Below are 21,926 nucleotides of genomic sequence, written 5' to 3' on the forward strand. Positions count from 1 at the left end.
TCATAAATAAGTAAACAAATAATACTCTTATGTTTGCTAGGGTGCCTGTGCAGCCACGTACTTAACCACAGCTTGCTTTTGCTTTTAACATCATATTAGTCTTTAAGGAGCAGGAATTGGAAGTCTGTGCCCAATCTGCACTCAAAGCTCCCAAGACCCTGTATCTTCTGCCCTCCACCTTAGCTCTTTTTCTTTTCCACATCTGTCTCTTCCCAGGTAGCAGGCACAAATAAAAGAAACTGATCAAGTTCATCTACCTGACTTTTTTTTTCTTTTTGTTTTGGATGGATAGTTCTGCCAGATAAATAAACTCCCAAATATTAGAGAACAAGAGAAGGGACACAGAACAGTCAAGACAGAACACTCTTGTTTTTGTCAATATTTCTTTAAATCCCAGTCCAGCTCCTAGTAAGACTGGACACTACTTACAACACTCCTAGAACTGCAGAAGAATGGAAACACAATAGGGAGTGAGTGGAGAGGGGGACAACACAGCCCAGTGGCTGGCTTCAGACAGTCACATACACAAAGCCAGCACCCACTGGAGTCGTTAAGGCCCAGATGCCCCACTAATAGGAACAAACCCAAACACAAATGTAGCACATGAAATGTATTTACCTATTTAAACACAGGCAGCTGGTCAAGCTAGAATGGGGAAGGTAACTGCTAATTCCTTGTACTACAAGGAAGGAATGGAGTAAAAAAAACCCAAGCCCACGGGCAGGTTTTTGCTTTGTGAACCTCTGTCTGTGCTGCTGGTTAACAGTGGTAAGTATAAAAAAATCAAAGAAAAATAATCTATTTATAGAACAAGTCAGTAGTCTGAGACATTTAGAAAAAAGTAAAAACAAGTCCTTCTTTAAAAATGGATTTACTAAAACAACTGTCACCCAAGATGACCCCAAGCCCTCTGGTCCTCTGGCAAAGCCAGGAGCAACTTCAAACAAGAATGGTTGCTGATTGTACACTGGTACACATCCAGCAAAGCCAGCAGGGAGGGGGATTTGCACTGCGAACAGTATCTGCAGACTGCTTGCTGGTATAGCTTGAGGCCATGCCCGTAGCCTGGTGATACTGGAAATAGTTGCGAGTGTAACTTTTCACAGAAGCACATATCAGTGTAACCTCTGAGGTAAGTGGGCTGTCTTCTTTCCTTCCCATCCCTGGGTACAGATCACAGAAGCTGGTGCCCTGGGTGCTGTACCTCCTTGCCAGCTCCATCCTGCGTCAGAGAACTTTAATGTGCAGGAGTGCAGAACTCTAAGCCAAGTGGAGAACAGGAGAGGGCAACCCCTGTGGACAGGGAAGCACTCTGCTTTTCCCAAGCTGTGGTCTAGCTAGACATTATCCATGCTTTCTGGCTCTCCTCAGGACAGGAAGATCAGCTGTTCCCCACTAAGGAAAACATTTTGCCTAGTGGAGTAGAGTTGGGTTTCTTTTTTGGTAAACAGAACCTTTGCTGATTTCTGAGATAATGAGCTCCTCTGCCCTTTAGCTACAAAAGAGAAATTAAAAGAAATTCGTCCACTTGCTCCCATCCTTATAGTGTAGTGTTAGCTGCCTGGATACGGAGGCAACGTAACGCTCCCAAGACATTGCCCTACTCACTGGGCTGGCATGGGGAGGCAAAAGATAACTTCCAGAGTCACCTCCTTAGGGTAACCCGGTACACCTAAAAGCTCCAGCCTATGCCCACCAATTCCAGACCAGCTCCACTGCCAACATGTACTTCTAAGACCCTGAAGTGTCTAATCTAACAGCCACGGGTTTGCTCAGTCTCTACGAGCAACAGCCACATTCAAAGATGGAAATACTCAAGTCAAAAAACACTGGCTGGAGCTCCTAATCAGGCGGTGTCTGCATAGATGAGTCGGTACCACTGTGCCTTGACGCCCCCGTTGTATGAAGGAAGCCAGATGTAAGGAAGGGACCAACTCTGCTGCAGGTCTGTACATCCTTGGAAGTGAAGCTCAGTGGCTACATTAGCTTCAAACCCTCTCTTTCTGCAGGGTTTCAGTGGTCCATTTCCCAACAAGTTCCAGGCATCGAGCAGTTGCTAACTTGTCTCCTTAAGATCTTCCATTGGTAGTTTGTAGCTCAATAAGAAAGGAGGTGGTGCATGAGCAGGGCTACTTGGTCCCTGCATTGGCTTCTTTGCACAGTTTATACAGATATAATCCTCATTCTCAGCCATTTCTGGAGACACACCAACACAAACTTGATGAAACCACTCATCACAGCCACCATCACACTGCACCCAGTCTACCTGCAAGAGATCAGATCAGCAAAACATAGCACATTACAAGGAGAGACAGACAGGCATAGTTTTTATGAAGAAAATACCTTCTATTAAACCCACCTGATATACCTAGAATATGAAAGCTTTCAGGCACAAATTAATGCCCTAAACATCTTGTTTTAACAAGCTATGTCAGTTTAATTAAAAAAAACCAAAAAAAACCAAAAAACACCAAACAAAAAACACTCTTCCAACAAACCTCGCCCTTGGACCACACCAATACAAACACAAACTACGTCTACTGAGCAGGATGATGCTCGGAAGAATAGTAGTAGCAACCTAACATCAAGAAAGATTATCAGCTCAAGATTTTACTTTAGTTTGTAGGAAAACTAGTGAACAAGCTACTCCTGGACACTAACAACTGCAAATTCAGCCATTAGGTTCCTTACCTGCCATTTTTTACTTGGATGGCATTCACCTGCTGAATGTAAAAAATATATTCAACCTTACAACAACATGGTCATTCCATTAAAAACTTTGTTTATACAACCAGGAATGTTCCATAAATGAAACTGAGTAAGTTTGATAAATTTAGCACGACCTGCTTTATAAGATGAACTTAAAGGCGCTCTCCTCCCTCTTGCAATCTCAATTTCTGTAAACATGTACTAATGTAAACCACTCCTCATGGTGAAGTAAAGTGAACAGTGGTACAAAGTCTGTATCATCTATTGAAATACTGAGTGTAATCTCTAAACTTGGTCTAAATTTAAGATACCAGAACTGATCCTTTAAGTGGTCTTTTTAAGTGTTTCAATTTTGCAAAACAAGTTCTTGGTATTGTAATTCCTACTCTCTCTTGAGCAAGCCAGTGCAGTGTAGTGTATGAGAGGCAGATCAAGTTTCTTTTGTAATAACTCAATCAGGTCTAAAATCACTGATTATTTATCTCCAACAAGAAAAAGAGAGGCACTGCACTGCAGTTTGTAGATCCCTCAGCCTGCAGTATCACTGTTCACAGACTGTATACAAGAAATACAGAAATGTTAATTTAGGAACATTGCACATGCCATTTGTGCTCAGAAACACACTGAAGTCGGGAATACTTCTAGCTGAGTCAAAGAATTAATCCTTTGAATCATCCAATGTGTGTTGCTCACAACCATCAAAAAATTATACAGCTGGAAGAGGATGCATAGAATTGCCCATGACAGAACTAAGGGAAAACTCACTTTGTCCTTGCAGGGCCTCTGACAGTTCTGTGCAGCACATACGGCATTCTCATCATCTGACTCTTCTGCTCCTGACCAGTCATACTTAGAAGGAATATCTAGAACCTTCTTCTCTCTTTTTTTCTCTGTGCTCTCCTTTGCTAGTTCCATCTTTGGGACAACTGCCTTCTCTCGCTTCTTCTTCCGCTCTTCTTCCTTAGCCAGTTTCTTTGCCAGCTTGTTCAGCTCCTTTGTCTTATCCATGGTGAGTTTTAGCTTCTTCTTCTTGGGTTTTTCCAGTTTTTTCAGCTCTTTAGATTTTTGCTTCATATCTCCAAAGAACTGCTCTGCTCTCTCCAGCTTTCGTTTCCGCTTCCTCTCAGAAGAGTCTCTTCCTCTCATTTTCAGTGGTTTCTCATCCATGCTGTCATCCTTCACAGAAAGAGTGAAAAGAGTTTGATTTTATTACTAATGCAAATTGCCATATACTGCAAACCTATGGTTGAGAGATGTACTTACCTCCACCATTAACCTGACATGGTACGAAGAAACCTGCTCAACAAAACAGTAATTCTAAACAAAACGGGGCTCAACTTTATTTTCACCATTACTAGCAAAAAAAGAAATGTCCTAAGCGGTATCAACTTTGTTGAAATCCAATGAATTAAAAATGTCCAGTGGAAAAAGTAAATCATCAGCAAGGGTAAGGAGGCAGAATAAGCAATAATTACAACTCCCTTCTCACACTGTTTTTTAATTAAAGTTGAGAAGACTCATCATTTGTTAGAGATTTCTGCTTATATTTCATCCTAGGCCAGCCTTGCCTGTAATTATTTTTGAGAGAAAGCAATTGCTATTCTGGAGATTAAGAAAGAGCAATTGGTGAATTCTTAAAATGCATCATCAACTCAAGCAAGGGAAGAAAGTAACATCCATTATTTGAATAGCTTCCAAACTGGCACATATTGTAAATATCCTGGCATCATTAACAACTCTTGAATAGCAGATTTAGATCAGATGTGATGCTTAAAATTAGCAAACTCTGTCATTGCAGGTAGCATTCACAGTGACAAGTCCTACTTATATCTGAAAGACTCACATGTATAGGTCCTTTGTACAAACTGGACTGACACAATTTCAGCTAATTCAGCTATATACTTCAACTTTAGTAGTTATTAATAGATTAAGGACATACTACAATGCAGTAAAGAAAGACTATCTACTGCACATTACTTAATATAGCTACTCCACACAAAAACAAAGCCTCTGAAGATTAGTTTATAAAGTGTACTTATTTTGCATGTGACTAGACATAGAAAGGTATTCAATTCAAAATGAGTAGTTCTAGTCGAACAACTATTTGTAAGGGTTAACCAGAAAAAAGAGCTGTACTTAACTATCAGTGTAACAGCCTAACATACTATTTATGAATAGCTATTTGCTGGCATTCAAACTGTTCTTCAATCAATTCCATGCTAAACCCATTACATTAAAAGAACATTAAACTTGTGAAGTACATGGATCAAAACATGTTAAAGTAGTACTTCTTTGGAGAGAGGGTCTGCTTTATACTACTGTCCTAACCGATGGCAGTTTGTCAACTTCGACTTATCCATTGTATACAGATGACACTCAGAAAATGAGACTACCAATTAATATGCTCATCTAACCTCACTGTTCACAGCATGTAATCTTCCATCTTGTATTACTGTACAAGAACTCAAGAACCATCTTCAATATATTACCTGTGCAGTTCAGTAACCCAAAAAACCAATCATATACTCCCTAACTACACATGGTCAAACTGACCCCTAACCTCAGCTGACAGATCATAAAGGATGGGTTCTAGTACAGCTCTTCAACGCAAGAGCTTATCCTCTCTTTCAGCACATATTCCTTACCCACCACACGAATGAGGCTAAGTGATTTTCACTAGACCTCAGCAGATAAACCTGCCTCATTCATTGTCAGCTGACCAAAGTGATCAGTGCGTCTTCACTGCTATGTCTGTGTTATTCTAAGGATAGGGATCTTATTACCTTCATTACCAAACCATGTTTCATTAAAAAAGTGTTCTTTCCCCATTAACAACCAAAGTTCAGCAACATACAAGTATCAAGTTATTCAAGCTAAGTGTAGGCTTTCCATCTTCCTAAAAGTTTCTTTCAATTCTTTTGCAGAGCAGTTCCAAGCATAATCAAGAACAGCTTTTCCTTCCCTGACCTTGTATTTTCTAATAAGGTTTGCATATGGAATTGCCTGAGAAAACTGTTCAAAATATGGTGAATTGCGGAGGACAGTGCTATGGCTTCAGTGATCAAGAACTGAATTTTTGGGGCTCCTATTCTGTTATTTTCTGGATCTACTACTCTCTGGTTGAAATCCAAACATGTTGAGTAACTAAGCACTCAACTACCCAAGATTATATTTAAAACAAAACAAAGACAACATGGTGGGTTGTTTTTTTTTCATACCAGAATATTACTTCAAGTTCCATACCTCCATAACATGAAGGAACCTGTCCTCAGAGGGTGGATGAGTAGCCTGTAGAATCCGCCAGATGTGCTGAGTCTCATCCAGTGACACCTCCAGCAGATCGCCTACCATCATTAGATCTTCTAGCTGAGCTTTCGCTCCAGGTGACAGCTCCAGTACAGGTGGCTCCAAACTGCGAGGTACCAGTGGACTCTTCCGAGGCTGCTTCCTTGGAGTGCTAGAACCTTTCAGACAGGAGACAAGTCATGTAAGCATAAAAGGAAGAGATCAAAACCAAAAACATTTACATACTTTTTACAACAAAAACCTAAAGAGGGAGACAACCCCAAGCAAAAACATTGACACAGGTTTATATATCAGGAAACTAACTGCAACGTAACTCTACTCACCTTCCTACAGACATCATCTCCTCTGCAGCTCCTTACTGACCACTCAGCTATCTCTTCCATTTTAACTCAACATACACAAAAGCAAATACCTTGAGAGCAGCTTTTAGAAGCAGATGAATATGCGTGTTCGGCACAGAATGAGGGAGCAGTCCACATGTGTGTCACCACTTCCTCTGATTTAATGGGGATTTCCTCATCACAAAACAAATTGGGCTCCAAGCTGCTAGAAGATTTTACACTGATGTTGTCCTGAAAAAGAACCACAGAAAAACATGCAATATCTGGATCCAGAAAACAGCTACTTCAATACAAATTCTCCTAAGATTGACCAGCCTACTGTTCCTAAACACTACTTTGAAGCACCCCACCAGACACCAAGACCATGTGAAAAGGTAAAAGTTACATCCCCCTACTTATAATAGTGGATGAACACAGCAACTATGGGGATAGGTCAGTAGATTTACAGTTCATGTTTAGGACTTCTATGGCATTCTTGAACCATTTTAAGATAGGACTGAACACTGAAAGGAAGACAGCTGTAATATTTGAGACTGTTGTGAATATTTCAATGAACAGAATAATGACAGCATTGGCTTATGTTCAGCTCAATACATTGTGAAAGATGCTCAAAGAATTGTGAAGGACTGATGCTTCACTTCTTAGATCACATTCTGAAATGGGATGCATGCCTTCAGGTGCAGGTGGATTCACTAAGAGAAGATTCCTGATCTCTTAGCAGTGGGAGAAGCTTTGTTTGACTTTGCATTACATTAGGCAAAGAATCCAGAGAACAAATACACCCTTCTGAGTAGATTCTCTGATGCCCACTAGTACTAACTTCTGCCTCTTCTTACTTACCCCTTCAAGTGGAATTAATAAGGTTAATCTCCTCAACCAGCTGCCCATTTCCTCACTACTTTCCAAAACTTTGCTACCCCATCATATTCATGATGGAACTGGAAAAGAGGTTAAATATACTTAGCATGCTGCATACGACTGAAATCTTTCAGGAAACAATAAAACCCAAGCAGCTGGTTTAAAAGAAGAGAAAGGCTCTAGAGCAGTATTGACAACATTTACCTGAATATTAGCTCTGTGGGTCCCAAAATGGCCAACTCAGGAAACTGTACCACCCAGACACTGCCATTTCATGACATAAAAAGGGCATTTAAGAATGGCAATCTCTCTCTGGCTTTCAGTTATATACTTTAAAGGAAGTGAAGTGCAAACTAATGATTTCAGAGCAGAACTACATGTGGGAAATTCAGATTTAAACTGCCCAGATGAAAAGGTAGAAGAAATATATTCAGAAAGGGGATGATATTTCTCCCTACGCAGTAGAAGTTATATCTCATACAATATCTAGTTCTGGATATCATATTACATTACATTAAAGAAAATTCAGGGTCAATAGGGAAAATTAATAAAAAGATATCACCATTTGGTGGCCACAGGCAACACAGGTGTGAACGAATGAGAATACATGAGACAAAAATTACAGCAATTAAAGGTGAAGAAAATTTGCAGTAAATCTGACAAGTGAATCAGTCCGCTTGGAACAAAATAAACCAAGTCTAACTATTGCACTCAAAGTATATGAGTGCAAATACTCAAAGTATTTGCTGGCAAGAATCATGTTTTAATTAGAAGCAGCACAATCTAATCAAGCAGGCCTTTTCACATCTGTTTTTGTAACCACTTGCACTTGAGATGTCAGAGACCATGGTTTTTGAAATACAGTCCATGGATCCTTAGGCATCCAAGGTATTACTTCTACAGGGTCCACAGTTTATTAAGACCAAATTCATATATGATACATCATGATCTGTACACATTTTCTTAAAACACATCACTCCACTGGAAAACATTTATAGATCATAAACTGGAAAAAAAAAAAAACCCCAATCCTTGAAAGCGAATAGTATAAAAATAATTAAAGCAACTTTGCTGTTCCTAGTTTAGACGGGAAGAATCTGGTTGCCTGAAAACGAGTCTTCTATTCCAATTATGTTAATTGACCTAACAAAAGACATTTCTGGTCCCCATCAGCTTTGCTTTGACAGATTTCTGGGTTTAGGTTTTACATTTAATATAGTGATGGACATCCAAACCAAAAGAGTTAAGTAACACAGGTTTTGAAATCATGGCAACAGAATCATTAAACAAAATTATACCCCTGCAAAACCCTCAAATCACTCAGACACACAAGCATATGCCATCTTTCTTGCTACAGGCTTTATCACAGCCTCAGAAGATGCTACATCTTTCAGAAATGCCTTACTATGACTCCTCATGCAAGTAAGTTTGGAATATTTATTTTTTTCCATATAAAACTAAATTAACAGCTGTAGCACCCAACTGCAATGTACTCTGGTTGCCACTTCACATGGGATTGTAAGACAAATGTGTATATTTGCATAAAGCTGCTTAGAATCAAAATACTAAATAGGAGACTGAGGCAAATCAAATCTGGAAAATTTGCTGTCCCTTTATGAACCATAAAATCTGCTTTAGGAGAATTTACGTGACCACAGTGTCTCTTAAGTTTCCATCTTTTAAGGTAGATATGACACTACTGCCAAAAAGAAAACATTGCACAAGATCGCACAGTGGCATTGCTTTTGTCTCTGCATATACCTAAAAGACATTTCAGAAGTTCTGAAGTGAAATACATCACATTGAAAACACTTGGCTATCTCTACTATTGCCTTTTCTCATGACAGTTCTTCTCTAGTTAAAAGTATTTTAAAAATTTAACTGCAGTTACAATTTCTGAACTGAATCCATACATTGAGTTCACAACATGGTCCAGGCACCTAGCCTTGAGTATTTCCACACATCCAAAACTGAAGACATGTAAATCCTTTATATGAGGGTTGAATGGCAAGGTATGAAAATGCAAAAGAAGCTCTGGCATTAGCAAACTTCTTATAGGGCATGCAGTATTCAAAGACTAATTTTTTGCTATAGTGAAAACTGTTGAAGAGCATTCCATATAGGCACTTATACGTGTTATCTCTAATGCGGCATAAAGATGTGTTTATCCTTTATGGTATTATAAATACAAATCCCCTGAGAATCTTTTTTCCTTAGCACTAAAAAGCACCTTTGAAACTCAAACAGGACATTTGGAAATTTTAAATGAAAACATTACAGAACTCTCCGATAGTCCAGAACTGAGACATTAAGATAAAAGCAAGAAGTACCTCTTTTGCAACATAAGCCAGGACAGGATGCACAGTGATAGTTTCAGATACAAAAAACATTCTGAAATAAAATGGATCAATAAAAACAGGTGTTCTGAATTAATTCCATACAGACAATCCACATTGAATTACTTACCTTTATGTCATAGCCATATGTCTCCCTGATGTCTTCATCAGAATCTGTCTCTTCATCATCATAATCCAAAGTCTGCCGTGGGGATGAGGACACGCTCCCTATTACTCTGTTAAAGGCTGACTGCTGGAAACTAGTCAAGTGTCCCTAAAATTAAAACGGAATATGGGAATGAAGCAATACAATTTCCAGAAATATCTTTAAAAATGCTAAGCAGTTACTCCCAAAGAAACCAGTAGTTCTTTTGGCCTGAGGGTAACTGCCTGGGCAGTCACAAAAAAGCCTACTTACAGCAACGTGTGAAGATAAATACCCAAGGAATAGGTTCTATGTTATTTCCATGTTTTTGAATAATAGTGACTAGCAAGATCTAGATACTGCTGTTCAGTGCTACCAAATTATAGCCTGTGTACTTCTTCACCACTGCATTATCTAACTTTAATCTCAAGATAAAGAGGTCAGCTGTAGAAGTACCAGTGGTTACCTATAATCATCGCTGTTATTTACCAGCAAGACATCAAATGCCCTAAAATGACAATCCATGAGAAATTATAAATATTGAGACCTTTAATTCTGTCAAGAGTGAAATGGAATTTGGACACCAAAGTAGCCACAGCTTTACACATCTTCAGGCCCTTAGCCTGCTGTTATATCTGAACCCATGTTTCTCACAAGCACCTTCAGCAGTTACTACTGACAATGAATACAAAGCAACAGACGTGTTTCTGGAGCAGCACGCAAATGACTGAAGCCAGCTATGGCCTGAGACTGAGGAGCACTGAACTGAGTAATTTTGTTATGTCTAATTCTCAGCTTTTAACTGCCCTTCCATCTACCCCAAGCTTCTCCAAGAAAGGTAAGGCATTTTGACACACTGAAAGACAAGCACAGTAAAGAACAAAATATCCTCATCCCTACCTGCAGGTCTGGGTTAGCTGCTGCTTTCTGTAGCTCTGCACTGATGATCTTCTCTGTTTTCTCCCGTGCTGCCTGCTCCACCATTCGCTGGCTAAGCACAGAAAGCTTCGCCAAAGCAGAAGACAACTCGTCAGTGGCCAAAGCCTGCCGTGCTCGATCCTGCCAACTCATGGCACGTTCCGTCAAGCACTGCAATGCCTCCCCTTCCGGCAGCCGCACAGGTAGCTTCTGCAGGGACACCAGTAGAGACAGTATTGTCTCAAGCCGTGGCCTTCGAGAACGCATGCAAAGTGGACACAGAAACTTCACTTCTTTGGCCTGCCAACTAGTGCCCTTCTTCTGAGAACTTGTTTTGGGAAGGGGCACACAGCCACTGTGAAACCAGTCTTTGCACAGCTCACACTGTAGCATGAATCCACTAGCTGTTTTGCGGCAGATACAGAACTTGACTTCTTCGATTCGATCCACCATAGTCATCTTGGCCAGGTTAGCTGCCCTGAGAGCATGCATGGCTTCGATCTCCTTCTGCTCCCGCTCCTTAAATATAGCCACCTGACCAGCAAAGACAAAAAAAACCATTCACAGCCTTCGCAGGTAACAGAGATTACATTTTATTAGCATCATGGGGGGAAAAACCCCACAAAAAATACTAAGAGATCTCCCTAGTTAAACTAGCCCAAAATCTAGGAATTGTGTGATCTAATGAAAACATGAGCTAAAATACCTCCTCCTCAATTACTCATTACTCCTATGAGTCCTTCTACTAAGACAATGCAGGTGAGCATTGTCTCAATGCTGACTCCGCATGAGAAGCATCGAATGACCATGTATCTCCTGAAGCAATTTGAATTTCCTCAATGTTTCCATTCAAGTAACTGTAACAAAGCATACTAAGGTGTCCTGGTTTAAGTCCAGACAGTAACTCAGCACCAAGGAGCCGTTTGCTTACCAGAACCTGAGCTCAGGCCTCAAAGCCAATAAACAAGAAAATAACAAATACTGGCTGCAAGTAAGGTGTGACATAAAGAAACTGTGAGACTAAGCACAAGAACTCCAAAAGCAAATAAATCAACATTGTGATGAGTGACTATTAACCCAAAACAATGACTGTTTATAACAAATTTGTTTTGACACACTCTTGTTATCTCAACCCTTATGGCCCCATGGCTGGGCTTAAACCATGACATAAGGTAAAACAGACTTTGCATAAGCCACATTAATGAGCCTGCATATATTTACTTTGTTCCTGGAGAAAGGGCACCCAAATGACAGCAAATTCTTCTGACAAGCTGCATCAATATCCTCCCAACACAGAGGAATCAAATGTAACATTCCCCTCCAGCCTAGTTTCTGTGATCAAGCATTTACAGGCTGCCCTTGAAATCAACCTAACCAAATGTGTCTTGGTATTGCTCAAGGTAGAGCTGCACCTCATTCCACATTATTTGACGGGGTTTCAATAAACGTTATTAATACTAGATGAGCAGCCACAGTTATTAACCCAAGCATTTAAGTCTTACACATAACCAAATATATATTAAATACCAGCACTTACACTCTGAACTGTGCTTTCCTCTACCTTCACTGCAATTAAAGAATACAGTTCAACTTGTGTCAAACAAAATGAGATTTTCTTTCAGTGAGATTCATTTATCAGTACTTCCATAATATCTACACAGATCAGAGACAAATTAAACCCACATATCAGAAGATACTATCTTTCATTGCTCCTTACCACAGCTGCAGTGTCCCTGGCCTCCTCCAGCCCATCCTCCAGTTCACTTAGGGATTCCAAGTCAAGATCTTTCTCCTTTTCCTTCTCCATCAACTCCTTTGCCCTCTTACGCCTATTTTTACTGCTCCCATAAACACCAATATCAGTCCGAGGGCTCAGAACCTGTAATAACCACAAAAACTTATACTGTCAGAGCCAAGAACAAAAAACTCTAATCTATAATGTTACGATTTCAGGGACATACGAGAACATCTAATAAAGCAATTACAACAGTGTCAGAAGGCAAAAAATACTCTGCAATCTAACAGCTTTGGTATCTGTCAATGCTAGGAAGAAGATGTAAGTATTTCATACGTATGGACAGTGATGTGGCAGGTCAACCTGAAAGCACTGAAATTACAAAATCTATTCAGGTTAAACTATCATTTATATAGCTAACTGAAATACTGTATGCAATTAGGTATCAGTAGTTTAACAGTTATTCACTTCAAGCACCTTCCTCAATTTCAAGTCTTAAAGATCTGCCATGATTTCATATTTACATCAGCAATTTTGTGGCTGAAACAATTGAAAAATATGCTATACTCCTTTTAATATCAAACATGAGAGGCTGTAAAGCACTTTTATGGACAAGAATTACATTTTAAGTCACCTTGATTAGTTGGAAGGCATACTTAAATATAAAATCCAGCAAATTGAATTCAGTACAGGAAACTTCAAATTGATACATGTAGGACAACAGTCAAAGGCAAAACCAGAGCATATTAAGGAACTAGTCAGGCAGAAGAATACAGAGAAAGAAATTTGGACCTAGAGTCCTAGAGCTCATAAACTGAACAGAAATCAGTGTGATGTTGCAGTAAGGAACAGATCCCATTGGGAAACATTAAACAGCAGTATCCCTTTGGAGACAAGATGTAATTACAGGAAACCATAGTGAGAGGATTCTGTCTGGTTTTGGACATCACGCTGAAAGTGAAGACAAACCACGAAGAATAGCAACAAGATAAGGAGTATGAAAAATAGAGCCTGCAAGAAAGCACTGAAAGAACTGGAATTGTTTTCCGTCAAAAAGGAAAGCCTGTCAAGTAGATACGATAAATATTCAAACACATGAATGACTTTTATTAAAACAAAGACAGTGACTACATTCATTGAAGTTAAATAAACAGTGGCTGGCTTAATTTTTCTTATATTAAATAGCATATACCTAATCTATTTTCTTAGCATCTAAGCAGCGGAACAAGTTTAAACATTCATCAACTGAAGACAGCTTCTATGTCCATTTCAGGCTTACATTTCTACAATTACATAGAAAGAGAAATCCTTTTTTTTTAACCCCTCCCAAAAAAGGAGAGTTTTAATCTGTTTCTTCAAAAGTAACAGGTGAGGTTGTCTACACATAAAACAAGACTAGTCAAACACAGACTTTTTGCCTTTTTCATTCTTTTCACCTGAGAACGGCTGAAGTTTCTTACTATATTCTAGTCTCAAAAGGAGCTTTAACCTGCTTTAATTGAACAAACTGTTCCCTCTGGACCACAGAGGGCCATCGAGACTAATTCCTAAAAGCTGACACGTAAGTGTCTGTTGCTCACCTGTAACAGACTGTAGCTTGAGTTCTTCTTCAGGAAGGTCCTTCCTGTGCGCTCTCTCCAGGCACGTGCCGCAGCTACCTGTGACTCCAGCTGTGGCAGGGCATCAAGACGCACTGGTATTGGGCGGCCTTTGGCAGACAAGCTCTCCAGTTGCTCCAGGTAGGCATAGTTGCTCCCATTCTGGGGCAGAAGAAACTTTTTTAAGCCAGCGATTCCACCATTATATCAATGGCCAGCTTAATTTCAAGCCATACACTACTTTGTAACTGAGTAAAATAGAGGTCCATAGGCAAGTAAAGGGAAGGAGGGCAGTATTTCAATCTTACTGATATTTAAAAAACCCTCTCTCACAGAGTTTTTATTTTCAGTCATTCTGACACAGCTAGCTGGCTTAGGGAATAAGACAACATTCTATTTCTATACAGTTGTCTTAAAGGCTGTCTGCTTAACAGCAAGCTACTACATCCAAGATTTCTACAGGGGCTGATGTGAAATCAATTGGGATTCTCACTTCAGTTCCCAACAAATAACTGATGTAAGAATAACAGTTGCAGTCCAGACATCAACACCTAGAAATACCACAGAAGCCACGTCCTTTTTGGATCAAGTTCTGTGGGTAGACCAGTAGAAGGGGAGGCTACTGAACTAAAAATATCACAACTTCCATCTATTCCAGATTTAAAATTTCAACCATCAGTGACATTAAATCTTACACACCATTCTGGGGAGAATAAACAATCAAAATTTTCCGCAGCAAGCTCCAAAACCAAACACCTGTGAGCATAACATCTGCTGCTGCAGTTAAGTGTTTACAGTGACAGCATGCGGAAGAGTTTCAATACCAAATACCCTTTGGGAGTTACATATGTATCATAATGAATTTGCCAGCTTTTCCATCCCCCACGAAATGCATAAATGGAAGGGAAATAGAAATCGGATAACCAATGGGGAAACAGCAGCACAAAAAGAAATTCAAGCACATGAGCTATGGTAAGCACACATTAACAGCTACAGCAAGGCTTCCCTTCAGGTCACCTTTGTGGGTAGAGGCACTAGAATAAAGAATATGTCTAAATAAAAGGATGCAAGCAGAAGATTCCAGACCCTGCTTTAACCCCTACCTGAATGGCCTCCACTTTGGCTGTCCAGTCTCTAGCCCGCTGCAGGGCTTCTTTCAGTGCCAGCACATTGGGCAGGTAAGCAGGGATGTTCCTTGCTTCATTCACGATGCCCTCCAGAGCCATCATACTTTGGCGTGGTCTAGAGTAAGAAAAACTCAATTCCAGCCTTCTCTCAAAATGCCAGTTAACTACAGCCGTAAATGTGACAGGCTGGTGATGCAACTTCATCACTACACTGAAGTGTAAGATACCATGGCTCTACTCTTGGAGGGCGCTATTGGTTACCAAAGAATAGCAAAGGTGAGAAAACCTGATGGACTCAAACTCTAACATTGAGGAAGCTGTCTTGTGTAGCCTACTCAGTGTTTTTTGTCAAGAGGGATGAATAGCAAAGACAGCAGCAACAATCACAGCCTTCTGCAGCACGACAGGCAATCAATTCTTCTGCAATTCATCAACAACCTCAAATCCAACTCTGAGCAATCAAACTGCTGGGAAGTAAAAAGCCCACACACTACAGCTTCAAAGCCCCAGTTTTCACCACACTCCTCAAAAGAGGCTGAGAATCCAAGAAGTGCGTGACCTGTAAGAAGAAAATTCGCAAAGGAACACTCACCTGGCCTGCAGGCAGACCTTGGCCTTCTCCTCCCACCTCTCCGAGACTGTAAGCAGCTCCTGCAGCTCAGCCATGGCTTTCTCTACAGCATGATGTGGTGCCAAGCCCACACCTGAGTCAATCAGCTTCTTCATCACATCTAGGGTGACCCTCTGGGGGTCCAAGAGGGTGGACCTCACCTCATCCAGCCACCGTGCCTGCTGCAGTTCTTGCTTCAGCCTTGGCAGCTCAGGAAGTTCTACGTAAAGGCCAGAGCCCATGTCTATCAACTCCTGCAGCTTGGAAGAGTCTGGGATCTCATCCATCATAGCTTCTTGAGCACGCTCATGAAATTCTTCCACATCATCAAGCAGATTCTGAAGTAACATACAGTACAAACCAATTAGGCAAAAAATGCCCACAGAATCAAAGGGGGAAGTTAACTGAGGGATCAGTCACCTATGAATTCTTACATGATAATCACATAATCAGTCAGAGCTTCTATACACAATGCCGACCCATTGTCACAAGCCATCAAGTCTGACACATAGTAAGTAACAGACCATCTAAACTCACTCAGTAGCCTAATGTTTCATTCACTGAACACATAAGTTGCATCAAAGTCTGCACCTAAAATAGTACAACTGCAATTGACTACAGTCCCCAACAAAACAGAGTATTAAGCACTGCGAGGTCAACATTAATTTTAAAACAGTGGGGGAAAACAGACAGTCCTTTCAACCTCGTGTCAGAGGCATTACAATAATGATGGTAATACACAAAGAACGAAACACACTAAGGAGAAAGAACAAGTCACGGTTGTATAAGGACATAAATACCAAAAGATCATTGAATAATGATGGTCAAATTTGAAATTACTCTTTCCTAAAGCAGGCCCACCAGTTTAACACATCACAGTTTATTGGACAAAGGAAAGAAATGGGAATGCAAAATCCTCTAATTAAAGGAGATAGTTTCACAGGAATCCAACTGCACTGCTGCAGTTGTCCTCATCCTCCTGTTTTGGCACTGCAGTGAAAAAAATCAAAGATGGCAAACAGACAAGAAAGAATCTCTGCAGGAGATTCATTCAAGGACATTAGACCATTTTACTCAATTGATTCACTCCTGAGTCTCTTACAAAAAGACAGGTATTTCTGAGCACAAGTCGATGACACAACAAGGAGCAAAAACTGCGTTTCCTAACTCTTAGCTTACTGCCCTTTTTGTCTGATGCTGCTTTTCATGACTGCCTGGAAACCAGAAGGCGTTTACAAAAAAGAACAAGATCCCCATTATAAAGATTTTGATTTAGGGAACATACGCTGAATGCTTCATAGTGACAACAGTGAATTATTACAGTTTAATAATTATAATGCCTTTTGTGTTAGAAAATACTCATGATTCAACATGACAATTATTTTGCAATTCATTATGATGGATAATTGCATTCAAACGCCATGCTGAAAGTTAGCGAGTGCTTAGGCATAAATGATCATTATCTAAATTCATTCAGCAACTAAAAGTCTATGGTTTGTAACCAGTAAAATGACAATATTTATTTTATTGGCTAGTGATTATGTTGAAGCTTCAAGAACATGCACATGCAGAGTACTTGAACAGAAACAGTTTCTTAAGGCTGAGGGGCAGAGGGAAGTGAGACTAATTGGGAGAAAATATGTAGACAAAAATACAAATAAAATTGTTAAAAGAGTTTATTGTATGCCCACAGCTCTGTCATCTACAAATAATGCCTTAATTAGAAGCAGGTTTTAAATACATTAGAAACAAAAACCTCCTTTGAGAACAATCTTATAGGTCCATTAATAATTGATGATAAAATTTCATTAATAAGTATTAGTAAGTATTTCTGGTTTGTATGTGGAAAGAAGTGTACTAAATCATCCTACCACATGAGGATGATAATATACTTTCCACTCTATTAGCTACTGGGAAACACACTGAAGAACATCTTTGAGGGATAAAGGTCAGCACCAACAGGCCTGAAAGATCTGCAACCTGGAGACTATAGCTTTCTGAAGGTACTTGTTTTCAGCAACAAGACACCAATATCATAAAGACAAGAAAGTCTAAAATAAAGTTTCTCCATACTGACATTGAGCTACCATGGAAGAGTTAATACAGAATTCATGAATATAACTAGAAGGATATAACTAACACTAATAAACATGGAAAAGAGGTCTTCTCATACAAGACTTATTTTTATACTGTATGTTTGTTCATGTAACGGTAGCTGCACATATGTTAATGTTTAGAATTTTAGGCTCTCAATCTAGCATTATAAAACATTCTTAAATCTGTATCAATGGAGAACATTTATGTTAACCATTTATTAATGCACATCTCAAGAATCATTTCTGAAGGTGAAAAAAATCTTTATTAAGGATGTTTCTTGAAGGAGTTTTCTAGAAGTTGGTTAGCAGGTGAAACACCATTTAACATTTCATCATCAGTGACACAAGCAAATTAAGACTGCTGCTGAAAATACTTGCTATAATACAGACTGCCAGGGTGACAAATGATAATAGCAGCCAGGGGAATCAGTTTGATCTGGATTACTTTACTAGTCTAGGTCTAGACTCATTCAAAGACAAGCGCAAAGATATATAGGAAGGACAAGAAATGCAGGCCATGCATACAGATTAAGGGGGCTGTGACCTGGAAACTAAGGCTGAGAAGCATTTACAGAACAACTGCCAATGTGGCATTGCTTTCCCTCTCCCCTAAAGAAGCACACCAATGTAACCTTCACAAAAAAACATAGAAAGGGTAAGATTTAACTGGAAGTTCCACCACTGTAGATAGCATTAATGATGCTGGAATAAGAGTAACTGGTTCAGAGAGATAAAACTGGGCCACCTGTACAGCGACAGGCAGGGGGAGATGGGATTTTCAAGAAGGGGAAGGTGGAAGACCCAGGAAACTATAGACCAGTAAACCAAGGAGACACTGAGCTAGATTTATCCAGAGTCTTTTACTTCCTGTCTTAAGGCTACAGACATTGTTGCAAAGCAGCTACTGGCTTTGTATTAGAAGATAGAAATGAAACACCCCATTCAATACATCTTTGCCAGTGCAGGACTGATTCTTACAGGAAAAGGCTTTCATCCTTTACACCAGGTGATACTATGTTTCAAACAAAGAAAACAAAAAAATCCATAACACAAAAACAGAACCAAGTAGAAAACATGACATTACCTGAGGAGCAGATGCAAACTTACCTTTACTTGTCGGGCCTGGCTAATAACACAGGGCAAGCTAAACAACTGCTGTACAAATGCTTTAAGCTCCTCCATGGTTAGCTTGGTCCTTGTCCTTCCACTATCTTGGCTCTGTCGGCTGTATGAAAGGACATAATTAAACAATATTAAGTAAGAGGCAAGATGATCACTCCTGGATCCCAGTGACAGAAAGCTATCAAGATTACTGAGATGTTAAAATAATAAAAAAGAAACTGCATCATTCTAAAACTCAAAAAGCCCCAACCTCCACAAGAATTCCAAAATCTTGAAGACATTTTAATATATTGCCTCTAAGCATCTTCAAGAGAATCCACCCTGCTCTTCCTAAGTAGGATTGTCTAGATGACTTTCAAATGGAGTTTGTTCCAAATAGGTAAGAGAACACAGACCCAAAAAGCCTGCTTTAGGCAGCTCAAGAAGTTGACTGCCATGGCAAACACTGACAAGAAGTCTGAGACACATAACAGCAATAAGCTCTGAAAAGAAGTTTTATTTTCTAGAGCTTACTCTTGTAGCCAGAGAACTGCTGAAACTGGCCTTGCAACAGAAGACTGCTATTAAGTAGGACATGTTCTGCAAAGACACTTCCATTAAATATCATTTAAGGCAAGTATAACAAGCCCTCTGAAATGCAGTAAGACCTAAAAGTGACATGCTGCACAAATTAAACACTTGGTATACATATCACTGGTAGACATAACTTCACAAGCAGGACAGACTTTAAACACTGAAGAGTTGTTGCCTGCTAATGAATCTGCATTTTATTACTATAGAAGCATAAAATAAAACCAAAAATCTTTCAACCTGTTGACTTAAATGTAATTATAAAAGCAACACTTTAGATTAATGATCAAATATAATTACATACTATTTAAACTTGGCGGGGAGGGGAAGAATACTAAAGGCTTTGACTTGCTGCAACAGTGAGAAGGAGTGGTGGCTGCACTGGACCTGTGAGAGGGCACCTCTCTGAAACACGGCAGTGGCATTCTGTCCCTAGTCCAACCATGGACTGTCACATGAGACGGCTCAGCACACTGCACAAGATGTTGCACAAAGACATACAACTATCCCTGCCTATGGAAACTCACAACTTTCAACAGTGGGGAGAGAGAGAAGATTAGAATATTGGACACATTCACAGCTACACATTACCTATTTTTCAGGTTTATATATAATCAGATGCATAAGGGATAGATTTTCTTTTGCTACATTTGACCATAAGTTTATTGCTGCTTTAATCCCTGCCAAATTGTTCTGTTCAAACACTCATTTTTAATTTGCCTTTTTAATAGCCTTATCCTTTGTGTAAATGTGATCCTTCTCCATGTATTAAATATGAACATAAACATAGCAGAAGCAGCTGAGCATGACCTCTGTATCTAAATTCCCTAACACTGTTCATCAAAGAGGCTTCAAAAAATCTCTGAAACCTCAATTTTGTAACATACTGCTATTTAGCATACAACAGCCCTCAGATGCATGTACAAGTCATTTTCTTTTTCCCCATGGAATTCTTTCAGCTTTAGATCAGACACACCACTGAAAGCTGTCAAATCTTTCTACCCCTTGTGTTTCTTGGGACAGTGCTGGTAATCCAGCAAATAATAAACTGAAGGCATGTCTGTTGAGAGAAGGTTGACATGCTCCAACAGCAGGAGGAGGAGGAAGCAGTAACATTCCAGGAACACCTGAGAGCTACCAAAATAATTAAACTTCACTAAGAACAGGGCAGTTCAACCCCTGTAGCACTGCTTTCCTCACTCAGACCAGAGTTCTAAGTGACCTCTGTGGTAGTGGGACCCTACAAGCAATAAAAGCCGAATAATAGAGCCTTCTTTCCCCTTCATATAGAGCAAAAATGCTTCTCTATTTTGTAACAGCTTTCCAATTTCATCAGGTGTTATACTGTGGTTAACTAACATTTAAGTGCTCATATTCAAGGAATTATAACATATGTTCTGTGTAGTAAAGGTTTGTATTATAATTAACAAAGTACTTACTTTTTACTCCATTCCTGGAAAAGTCTTAAGTTATACACAAAAACTACATATGCAAAAAAACCCAACCACCTGCAAAACTAAATCTTACACTGGAAATTCATTGGAGGAAGGAGGAAATGCAAGCTGTAAGTCTACCACACAACTGCTGGCACAAAAGTTACGATCACCTGATCAAATGATTCTATGGGACTTTTACTCGGTGCACAGAATGCTTAGGAGAGAAGGAAGAATACACTGCTGAAGGCTTACGACAGCAAAACAAAGGGACACATCCAGCAGACTGCTGAGGTGGGGACAGAGTAACACTGAGACAGCCACAGGCAAGGCTGGAAACAGAACTAAGGGAGTCTAAACTGACAGAAGAAAAAGACTGTGTAAGACTATGGACTGTTCCTGCTCACTGCACTGCTCTGCACCCCAAGATCCTTTTGTCTCGGTCAATGCTGGCAAGACACATTTCCTTTGCATTTTCCAGTAAATCCACCACCACCACAATAGGAACTGCAACTTCAAAATGGCTGCCAAAATTTTAAGTATCTTTAAGAAATGATGTACCAAAAGATAAAACTGTGCTAGCCCCAACCGCAATTGGTACTTCATTATTTTCAAGCATTTTGCTTTGCAATCCAGTGTTTTAAGCAGATTTTCTTTCCATTCCTTTAAGCTATGTTCTTCACCTTGCTACCTAACATGCAAACATTCATAAAAGTAAGTAGTGATAGGACAAGGGGGAATGGCTTTAAACTGAAAGAGGGCAGATTTAGATTACGTATTAGGAAGTTGTTTATTGTGAGGGTGCTGAGGCACTGGAGAAGGTTGCCCAGAGAAGCTGTGGCTGCCCCATCCCTGGCAGTGTTCAAGGCCAGGCTGGACGGGGCTTGGAGCAATCTGGTCTAGTGGAAGGTGTCCCTGCCCATGGCAGGCGGTTGGAACTAGATGATATTTCAGGTCCCTGCCAACCCAAACCATTCTATGAGTCAGTGTTGAGACTCACTTTCATTATGTTTTTCCCTCTA

General features: G+C 39.8%; 1 protein-coding gene across 1 annotated transcript in view; it reads right to left on the reverse strand.

The window, feature by feature from the left end:
- Positions 1-281: 281 nt before the first annotated feature.
- The window catches only part of KDM5A (lysine (K)-specific demethylase 5A), a 46,651-nt gene continuing 25,006 nt past the window's right edge, over positions 282-21,926 (reverse strand). Inside the window, exons 17-27 of the mRNA XM_010014168.1 lie at positions 18,887-19,004; positions 15,666-16,021; positions 15,050-15,188; positions 13,929-14,108; positions 12,331-12,492; positions 10,596-11,147; positions 9,681-9,824; positions 6,428-6,587; positions 5,953-6,173; positions 3,475-3,885; positions 282-2,266 (exon numbers count right to left, since the gene is read on the reverse strand). Of these exons, the coding sequence (XP_010012470.1) occupies positions 2,057-2,266; positions 3,475-3,885; positions 5,953-6,173; positions 6,428-6,587; positions 9,681-9,824; positions 10,596-11,147; positions 12,331-12,492; positions 13,929-14,108; positions 15,050-15,188; positions 15,666-16,021; positions 18,887-19,004 (2,653 nt within the window). The 3' untranslated portion in view covers positions 282-2,056. The remainder of the gene's footprint in view (positions 2,267-3,474; positions 3,886-5,952; positions 6,174-6,427; positions 6,588-9,680; positions 9,825-10,595; positions 11,148-12,330; positions 12,493-13,928; positions 14,109-15,049; positions 15,189-15,665; positions 16,022-18,886; positions 19,005-21,926) is intronic.

Source organism: Nestor notabilis, unplaced genomic scaffold (genome assembly GCF_000696875.1).
Source record: "Nestor notabilis isolate BGI_N333 unplaced genomic scaffold, ASM69687v1 scaffold1205, whole genome shotgun sequence".
NCBI classification, from domain to species: Eukaryota; Metazoa; Chordata; class Aves; order Psittaciformes; family Psittacidae; genus Nestor; species Nestor notabilis.